The sequence below is a fragment of the Protobothrops mucrosquamatus genome, unplaced genomic scaffold, assembly GCF_001527695.2.
Source record: "Protobothrops mucrosquamatus isolate PMUCROS unplaced genomic scaffold, P.Mucros_1.0 scaffold_160, whole genome shotgun sequence".
Taxonomy (NCBI): Eukaryota; Metazoa; Chordata; class Lepidosauria; order Squamata; family Viperidae; genus Protobothrops; species Protobothrops mucrosquamatus.
This window is the reverse complement of record NW_015386236.1, coordinates 111,796-122,300: the sequence shown is the minus strand read 5'-3', so window position 1 is coordinate 122,300 and position 10,505 is coordinate 111,796. Positions and strand designations below refer to the sequence as shown.

Here is a 10,505-nt window from a genome sequence, read left to right as displayed (position 1 = left end):
AAACGTATAGCTAAGAAACAATGCTGACAAACAGGCTTCTAATTGTCTTCAGTGGTGCATTATGCCTGCGTGGGGCCTTAGGCAAAATAAAATTTAAGGGCCCCCCATATTAATTTCATCTAATAATGCATCACAAATAATATTTAAACAATTTACAACAAATGATTGTCTAGCTTTTAATTGCACACTTTGTTCTTAATAAATTGTTAATACCTTTACAAACAATGCTGTTTATCGTAAAATGTATGCCTTCCATGATTAAAGAAGACGCAAATCACAATAAATCACACAGAAATACAATTATATCATTTTACATGAATAGATATTTAATATCTGATATGTATGTACACCAATATGGTTTTGTGTTTAAGCTCCCCTTTTTTTAATTCACAAAATGGTATGGTCTGATCTCATATGCAAATGAGTCTTCTATTGGTCATCAGGCCATTAAAAATTCAAATAATAACTGTGGAACATGGGGGGAGGCAGAGTTGTCACATGTACAGAGGCCATGCTAACCCAAGGTCCCAGAGGTTGCTTTTGGAAATTTCCACTGATTTGAGAAAGGATATGTGAAAAAGGGGAATCAGTTTTCTTAAAATGTAATTTTGGGGCCTCTTTTGGTGGGTGGCTTAAGCAAATATTGTAATTGTCTATGGTACAATTTCCCACTGATTGTCTTGCTTCAGTGTGTAAATGTTCCAGATATTTTGTGAAGCAAGGGCAATGTTGTTTTTTTGCTTCTTCTTTTTTAAATAAAAGTAGACTATTTGGGAAACATTTGGCACAGATTTAAAAAGATGGCAAAGAACAACAGTTTGCTTTTTGGTAAGTGGATGTTTTATGGCTGGTGGCCTGTCTAAAAAAATGGACATACATCTCAGGCCAGCTGTTTTTTGTTCTGAATGAAAAAAGGGATATTACCCTTTATTCTGTATTTTTTTACTCTTTGTAGTCTGGTCCAATTGCCATGGGGGTAAGAAAAATTCTACCAATCTCAGTGAAGCTCAGTAAGGTGAATCTTTTCTTCTGTTTCTCATGAAAACAACAATGGCTCTAAGTAGCAGAAATGTATCTTAGGCTTCCAAGAGGTCTTCAGGATGGGAATCTCAATCCTATGTAGAAAATGTTCTTCAAGGAATGATTGTGCTCAACTAAAGGGTTTCAGTGCCTTTTCTGAAACATGCCCCCTATGTTTCCTCTTCATTAGCAAACAAACCATCTTGTGTATTTTTATCAATCTTCCCTCCAAATTTTATCCCTTCCTCCTCCCAAGCTTTCATTTATCTAATCTTTCGGTTTAATGGTTTGTTAGTGTCAACTGAAGACTTTTATATGTAGATGTTTATACTTTTCACTGTACATTTAGTTGTTTATACTTAGCCCCACCAAAACTTTACTGAGGAAAAAAAGGTTTCCTCTTTTTTTTTTTTTTTTTTGAGAAAACACAGTTCAGTTATTCAATCTTTTCTAATAGAACTGAAAGGACGGATTAAAAGTGCCAGCATTTTAATTATCTCTGTGGCTACAATTAATAGGTGAGACAGCCTCTTCTTTAATAGTTAAAATAATTCAGTGTCTCTCTGCAGAATCCTGCGCTTGCATTAAACCAAAGTTTTGATTCATGGACAAATTTATGCAGCCTGTATTAATGCAGCTAAGTAGTGCAGGTTCTAAAAGGGAAATGTTACTTCCTTCTTCATTATGTAGGAAAATCTGGGAAAACTACAAAAATAATAAAAATCCAAAGGAATCTGGGAGACTTTTTCAAACCAACCTATTTTATTAAAAGGCATAAGCTTATGAAAGCTACCTTAAACCAATATAGCTCTCTTCCTCCAATTTGTTCAGCAAGAAATCATAAAGCCGCCTTCAGGGGTTATCTGAACTTTTGGTAATTTCGTGGACAGAGTTATGCTGATGTAAGAAGATTTCATATTTGCAGAATTTCTCTTGTTTACTTTCTTGTTTCTTTCAATACAAGGTACTCCTTGACTGACGACCATAATTGAGCCCAAAATTTCTGTTGTTAAGTAAGACATTTCTTAAGTGAATTTTGCCCCATTTTTACGATATTTCTTGCCACAGTTGTTAAGTGAATCACAGCAGTTGATAAGTTAGTAACCCGGCTGTTAAGTGAATCTGGCTTCCCATTGACTTTGCTTGTCAGAAGGTTGCAAAAAGTGATCACATGACCCTGGGACGGTGCAACGGTCATAAGTATGAACCAGTCGCCAAGCATCTGAATTTTGATCGTGGGGATGCTGCAAAGTTTGTGACTGTGAAAAACGGTCATAAGTCGCTTTTTTCAATGATGTTGTAACTTTGAACGGCCACTCAGTGGACTGTTGTAAGTCAAGGACTACCTGTACTGACTTTTTACTTCCGTTATGCAAGATCCCTTCCTGCTTTCACTAAAGCTCCCAACCAGTTAATATGGTCTTAGTAGGCAAATGGAAAGGATGCCTTTAGGGAATTTTCCAGTGACTGAAATAGAAGGGGTTTGATAATTGTGATGAAACCCAGTAGCAAAGGCGCATCCTTCGAAGTCAATGGTTGTGTCAGCCACCTGGCTCCTTTTTTTCATTCCCCAGGGAGAAATCATGAACTGTATTGCCATGCAGTGACAAACTAGAAAAAAATGGGGCACCAAGGGGACAAAATGCATTATTTCTGGTTGAGCCAATTGCATCCCACAATTGGAAATAGAAATAATAGAATTATTTCTAGGAAAGGGAGGGGCTCCTACCTGAATTCCCTCCTGAGTTTCAAGTGGCTCTCTGATGCAATCCATCTCTCCCTAATAATAGGAGCTCTAATGGTGAATGTCTTTCAGCCTAGATTTATTCCCTTCCCTTCAGCTAAGTGNATTTCTGGTTGAGCCAATTGCATCCCACAATTGGAAATAGAAATAATAGAATTATTTCTAGGAAAGGGAGGGGCTCCTACCTGAATTCCCTCCTGAGTTTCAAGTGGCTCTCTGATGCAATCCATCTCTCCCTAATAATAGGAGCTCTAATGGTGAATGTCTTTCAGCCTAGATTTATTCCCTTCCCTTCAGCTAAGTGATGGGGTTAATGTCAAGCCCGTATCACATGGTTTAACAGCAAGTATTCTTCCTCTGAGGTCCATAATGGCACTAAAGTGTAAGCTGGAGGTCTGTTCAAGCACCGAATGCTAAATGCTTTTCTGTTAAATGTCATCATTTTCTTTATCTGAGCAGCATCCATCCATTAGTTGAAGTCAGTCATATCTCTGTAGACAAGCATCTGGAAATGTGTCTTTCTTTTACACTTTCATATTGCAGCATACGTACCAAGCCAGACCCTTATTGATAACAACTGAGATGGATGAATAGAAAAATAAAAAGAATAAGACATCCTGGAATAATGAATACTCATGAAAAATAAACAGTTGATACGGTAGCTCAGCTTTCTAATAGACTTTTTAGCTTAAATTATTGTTCAACTGATACGTTGATTAATTTTCTGTAGACTGGCTAATTGACCACCTAGGTTTTTCTGTGGTCAAAAAGCCAAGGAAATTGCTATGTAGATAGCAGCTGATATAAGCTCAGTTCTTTTGCAGATGAATACATTGATTTTACATAACCTTTGTGGGTCATAATAATAATGGTCATCATACTTTGCATTATTTCTTTGTTTTTTTAGAAGTAGGAGGTAGCAATATCTTAAAGTATTTTTTCCAATGGATCGTGCATATGTATTGCAATATTCCTAACATTTTAAAAATTACACCAATAGTTAATTTACTTTTGTGACTGGTGTAAGTATTAAAATTGTTCCTGGCTGAAATACGTTGTTGGGTGATGCTAATAAGGTAAATGCTTTAAAAATACCAGCCCAACATTTTAAAACAGATGATTGATCACTGCAGTCTTATGAATTATTTAAAAAGGACTACGGAATTCTTTCATCGATATAACCATGTTATCTAAGAGTTGTACATGCTGTGGTCCAAGATAAATTGCAGAGTGCACCAGAGTGAGAAAGACGTTCTAGTCTAGTGCCTAAAATATAAGTGTAACCTAAAAAGGAATTTGTGTGTGCGTCACTCACCATAGCATAGAGTACTATATCATATAATTTATCACTCCTAGTAAATTATGAATGATAACCTCAACTGTATTCTCCCTCCCAAGCACTAAATGGAGAGTCCTCCATCCTTCTACATAGCTGCAAGGTAAAATGTCTGCTGAAATAATTATTTGTATTCTTCCAAATGGTTATATGGGGGCTGCTAAAATAGTCTCGGTTATATCAGTTTATAATTTATATTTGATGAATTAGCCAGTCTGTGCACATTTATCTTCAGCAGCATCACCGCACATCTGATGTCAGGAATGATAATATTCTAAAATTAGCAGGGGAACATTAAGGAACAACAAAGATCAGTTTCATTGAGAAATAGCTGACATGGTCATTTAAGAATATGAATTAACTTGCTAACAAAGCCTTATGGGATAATACATCTATTTTTGGAATTCAAATTGTTTGATCTGGTTTTGTGATAATATAGATACCTGTGTGTGTGTGTGTGTGTGTGTGTGTGTGTGTACTTCACAATAAATCTTTTGCTGAGCCAAGAAAAGGGATGCTCTTTTTGTCTAAAGCACCATCCATCCACAAAGCGGCTAAACGTTTTAAAATAAAATAAATTTATGAAAGGTTCCTTGGCTCTGGGTCAGGGGGCTGGCTTTTCACTTCCTATCAAATGATCAGATGACTTTATTTTCAGTGTTCATGACCATTTTTAAATAACTTGGTTTGTGGTCATTCCTACTCCATTTTCACTCCCAGTTCTCTGTTCATTCAAAGCTATGCCTGCATGCAATTTTCTCTGTTTTGATTAAGAAGGAATAAGGTACTGGTGGTATAGCAGAACTGATGTTTTGTCAAGCTAAGGTAAATTTTATTAAGAGATTGTATGCTTTTATATATTGCAAGGATCTCTTATTAGAAGACAATGGTAGCTAATTCCAAGGTGCTGATTACAGTATTTACTGCTACAATTTGGCTTCAAGAAGCAACTGGGTAAACAAGTTCATGTTTAATGCTTATCTTTGCAACTACCACATGATTTCTGTTTTCCATAGTCTCAGAATTGCATTTGCCTCCCCCTCCCCATATCTCCTCATACTGCTGCCTATGTGTAGACTAGTGCCCCTTTCAGTTGGCCAATGGGAAATGCAAAAAGTGATGTTCCATCTGGTGCTTTTGTTTCTGCACACCAGCCACTGTATGTGGAAGTGGGGAAGAAAATAGCCAATAGAAACAACAGAAAAGGGAAGGATAGCAAAGGCGCATAATAGCTAGACTCAAGGAGACTAGACTGGAGACATCCCAGGAGTGGAGCAAGGAGAGAATGCCTACTGATTCGATGCTATCTACCCTACATTTTTGAAGGAAACTCAACATTAATATCTTCACAATATTTCCTCTGGGGGATCAGCTAAGTTAGAAGTCAACTGGCTCAGCCAAGATGATTTCCAGGTGACACATAAGATCATGGCAGTGGTGGGATTCAGCAGGTTCGCACCAGTTTGGCTGAACCGGTAGCTAATTTTTTGTTGCCCAGGTCCAGAATGGACTTCCAGAAGTGGCATCCACACAGAGAACCGGTTGTTCACAAATTTGAATCCCACCACTGGATCGTGGAGATCTAGGAGTGGTACTGATCTCAGATCAATTCAGATCTTATATATGTAGGTCATAGCAAGAAGTGAAATATTTTAGTCTTTGAAATGATACCATTCTTCCCCTCAAATCTTTTAAGTACTGTCCTATTATAACTGCTGACTTTTTTTGTGTCTACAGGCTCCTTGAACTGAAGTCTGGAGAATCACATGCATATCTCATGCTTACAGTGAAACCATGGCAACCAATGATAAAGTAGCCATCTTAACTGATGATGAAGAAGAGCAGAAGAGAAAATATGTGCTTGCTGACCCTTTCAGTGAGATTCCTAAGGAGCAAGACCTCCAAAGCCAAAGTGATACTCCTTCAACTGAGACCACTACTATTCCAGACGAAGAGCTTGATTGGCTTGAAAGACACTGCGTGAAAGTGAATAATGATCTCTTGATCTCAAAAGTTTTTTATTTTTTCTTTTATGCTGCTTATGGTTCCCTGTACCCATTGCTTCCTGTATACTACAAACAACTAGGCATGACTCCCAGCCAGAGTGGACTCCTGGTAGGGATTAGATACTTCATTGAATTTTGCAGTGCTCCGTTTTGGGGAGTGGTAGCAGATCGCTTTAAAAAGGGGAAAGTTGTTCTTCTCTTCTCCCTATTATGCTGGGTGCTGTTTAACGTGGGAATTGGATTTGTTAAGCCAGCAACCTTAAGGTGTGTAATAAAGAAACCTATCCCCGTTCTCCCTACCAATGCCAGCCACCTTACAGCAGCATCCCCGCAAAATATCTCCATTTCTTCCATCATGCCCACTCTGGGAAGTACGATAACAAAAGGTCGAGGGAAAAGAGATTTGCTGACTTACAGCTTGCCAACTCTGAGCTCAGCTTTGCCCACGAATTCAAAAACCTTTTCTCCAACTATTCAAAATGGAGCTAGGAAGCATGCTTTAAAAGAAGAGGGTGCAACTGTTGCCAGTGCACCAAAAGGTATTGTTACTGCGGGTCTGTTGGGAAACACCAGCCACACCACAGCATCACCTGCAGTCACTACAAAAACAGCCCCTCCTGCCCATTTTACTCTTGTATATGATCATCAGGAGGTTGAAGCGATCTTCTTGCTCATCCTCCTTGTTGTGATTGTGGGAGAGTTTTTCAGTGCCTCCTCAGTCACTATAGTGGACACCGTGACACTGCAGTATCTTGGCAAACACCGGGACCGTTATGGGCTACAACGAATGTGGGGATCTCTGGGCTGGGGACTGGCCATGCTGTCGGTAGGCATTGGCATTGACTCTACCCGTATTGATGTGCTCATTGAAGGCCAAGGCTGTAAGGCTCCAGACTACAAGAACTACAGGATTGTTTTCATAGTCTTTGGAGTCTTGATGACACTCTCTTTGATTGTGGCCACCCAGTTCAGGTTCCGGTACAATCACTACAAGCAAGAGGAAAACCAAAGCACTGAGCCAGAGGATTCCGGCGTGGACAGAAATTCCTCCACAGATTCCTCCCATGACACTCAGAGTGATACAAGCCAGTCCCAGTCTTTCAGTTTTTGGGACTTGATTAAGCTGCTCTGCACTATCCAATATGGCTCAGTGCTGTTTGTGGCATGGTTTATGGGTTTTGGATATGGCTTTGTGTTCACCTTCCTTTATTGGCACCTGGAAGATCTGAATGGCACCACCACGCTTTTTGGAGTTTGCTCTGTTTTAAGTCACATCTCTGAACTGACTGCATATTTCTTCAGCCACAAGCTGATTGAGCTGATTGGTCACATCAGGTAAGCCAAAGCTATAAGTATGCTAGAACCGCAATAGGCAATGCTGTGTTGAGAATCCAGATGGTTCTTTTTGCAATTTGCACATTCTTATACATTAAGATACATAAAAATTCTGCTTAGTGACAGACACCGAACAAGTACAGAACAAAGAGCTACGTTTCCATGTCCTGTTCATGTGAGCTAAACAATTATTTCTTACAATGTCATGGATCTGCAAAATTAGCTCTTTCAGGAAGTGTAAATCTATAGAGCCATAAATCACTTTCAGTCATTCAAAGCAATTTTAAATATTTTTTTCTAGCTGTAATTTTTAATTCTCAAAATATTTGATTCCTTTGGGTCTCAGATGAGAATGAGATATGGAAAGATTATCTTACTTAACACTGCTGTACCTAGTAAGTTAATGGAAGAGTACTAGGTGAACTCTTGCTATATAAGAAATAGCCAAATGCTGAAATTTACCACTGGGCCATCTCAACCAAATTCCCGCCCCCCATCCATATTTGGAAATGCAGTTGTTAAGTGAGGCATCATGAGACTGTACTGTACATGGTTTTATGTTATTTTTCCGGCAACCATTAAGCGGAACATCACATGTTTGCTATTTGTGACCTTCCTTGCTTGCTTGCCCCATTGATGTTGCTTTTCAGAAGCCGGTTGGTAGATCACAAATGGGGATCATGTGATTTCGGGAAGCTGCAACCGTTGAAAATATATGCCAGCTGCCAAGCACCTGAATCATCACGTAGAGAACCAACCTAGAACTAAGGAGAAATTTCTGGCAGTTAGAACAATTAATCAGTGGCCCGGTTTGCCTTCAGAAGCAGTGGGTGCTCCATCACTGGAGGTTTTTAAGAAGAGACTGGACAGCCATTTGTCTGGAATGGTATAGGCCAGGGCTGGCTCAGGAATTCTGGGAGTTGAAGTCCACGAGTCGTAAAAGAGCCAAGGTTGCCTACTTTTTAAATAAGTGCAGTATCTATCATTTCAGGAATGACTTGTTTATTAGATGTATATTCTACCTTCATTTTGTGTACATCGAAGGCAGTGTACATAATGTCCTTCCTCCTGTTTTCCTCACTATAACAACTCCTGATGATGCTGATCCAGCCATTCAGGCAATGATTTAGTAGTTTTCCAGAAGTGAACCCCCTGAACTGAACATAGTCAACAGTGTTCCAGTTGGAATAGGCTTCTTTCAGGAGCTGAATCAGATCCAATACCACAAACTGCTTCAAATAAAAATTAAACTATTTCTTTTTTTCATTTCTCTCCTATCTTAATAACATTTAGTCTTGGTAAGTCTTAATGGTAACTGTAAATATGTATGTTTGAAATCACTTTAAAAAAATCTGAAAATAAGAGAGGTTGTGAAGGGGACAGTTATTGGGTGACATAATCTGAGTGCTACGGGAGAAAGTTTTTCAAAATAGAGTCATTTGAGCCTGTTCATTTGTGCCTCAAGTGAGAACTCTAGATTGATTTGTTCAATGATCCGTTGGTTGGTTTACTTATCATTAGTTTCGTCTTTTTTTTCCATTTAATTTTACTCCCAATTTTTCACTGTGCTCTTTGACTTATAGCACTGATTCTTGCAAATCCTTTGCATCAGAGTAGTGTCATCAGCATAGCATACATCATTGATATTTTTCCTCCATTTTTAAAACTATGTTCATCTTCTTCCAATCTAGTTTCCTTTAATATATATTCAGCCATATGAATTGAATAAATAAGGGAAGAGCATACAACAGCGGGCCCCAACCTTTCTGGCTTGGAAGACTGGTGGGGGGCAGGAGAGGGGATGATTCCATGTGAGTGGCAGGTGTTGCACACGAGCCTGCGCAATTCCATTCATGTAAGCGGTGGGCGCGCACAAATGGAGCTTTGTGTGCCAGTAGTGGGCCGGGATCCAGGGGTTGGGGACCCCTGGTATACAATCTTATTTCATACCTTTGCCAACTTGGAGCCAGTCTGTTTCACCATGTTCTGTCTGTACTGTGGTTTCTTGACTTGTATACTTGTTTCTCATGAGGACAATGGGATGTTTTCGGATTCCCATTTTTCTTATCACCTTTCACATCTTTTTTTTTTTTTCAAAGAAATTTTATTTTTTTCAATCATAAAAAACAATCATAAGTAAACACAATAACAATACCCCCCCCCCGGACTCCCCAAACCTAATCCCAGGATAATATTCATATGAAAGTAAACAAATACTAATATCTCTAACTCTACAAAATATCTTAATCTACAAGAAAAGATAGTAGAAATAAACCAACTTGCAAAATTAAAAACCTAACCTATATTCTACCACTTTATGTTTCTTTTGAATATAAACAGTCCATCTTCCCCATATTGATAAAAATTGTTCATTCGAGTGGTTCTTCAAATAAGCCGAAATCTTTGCCATTTCAGCAAGATACGAAACTTTCAATCTCCAGTCTCCCATCGTTGGCAGAATTGGGCTCTTCCAGTTTTGGGCTATTAACAGTCTAGCAGCAGATAAACAATAAAGCATCAAATTTGTCTCTCTTACATCTAAATTCTGCACAATACCTAAAAGGAACAACTGTGGTAGAAAAATAATCCTTTTTTTAAAAATCTGTTGTAGGTTCCACCATAATTGTATCCAAAAAGCCTTAATAATCTTACAAGTCCACCACATGTGGAAAAAAGTTGCATCTGGATGACCACATCTCCAACACTTGGATTCATAATTCGGATAAATACGAGACATAGTTGAGGGATCCAGGTGCCATCTATAAAACATCTTATAAAAATTTTCACGTAAATTTTGTGCTTGTGTGAACTTCACATTTCTCACCCAGATCAACTCCCAAGTATCCATAGGTATTGTTTCTCCTGTATTTTGAGCCCACTTAATCATACAATCTTTAACTAATTCAGTTTCTGAGTCCAATTCTAATAAAACATTATATATCCTCTTAATATGACCTTTAACACCATCTCTTACTTGCTTCAAAAAAATCCCATCTTCAGAAGCAAAAGAAGTCTTTTTATCAATTCGCCATCTATCTTGAATTTGTCCATACAAAAGCCAAGA

General features: G+C 38.4%; 1 protein-coding gene across 1 annotated transcript in view; it reads left to right on the top strand.

Annotated features, from left to right (window-relative positions):
* The first annotated feature begins 5,874 nt into the window (after positions 1-5,874).
* MFSD6 (major facilitator superfamily domain containing 6) overlaps positions 5,875-10,505 on the top strand; it is a 20,373-nt gene continuing 15,742 nt past the window's right edge. The window contains exon 1 of the mRNA XM_015821181.1: positions 5,875-7,441. Within this exon, the coding sequence (XP_015676667.1) occupies positions 5,895-7,441 (1,547 nt within the window). The 5' untranslated portion in view covers positions 5,875-5,894. The remainder of the gene's footprint in view (positions 7,442-10,505) is intronic.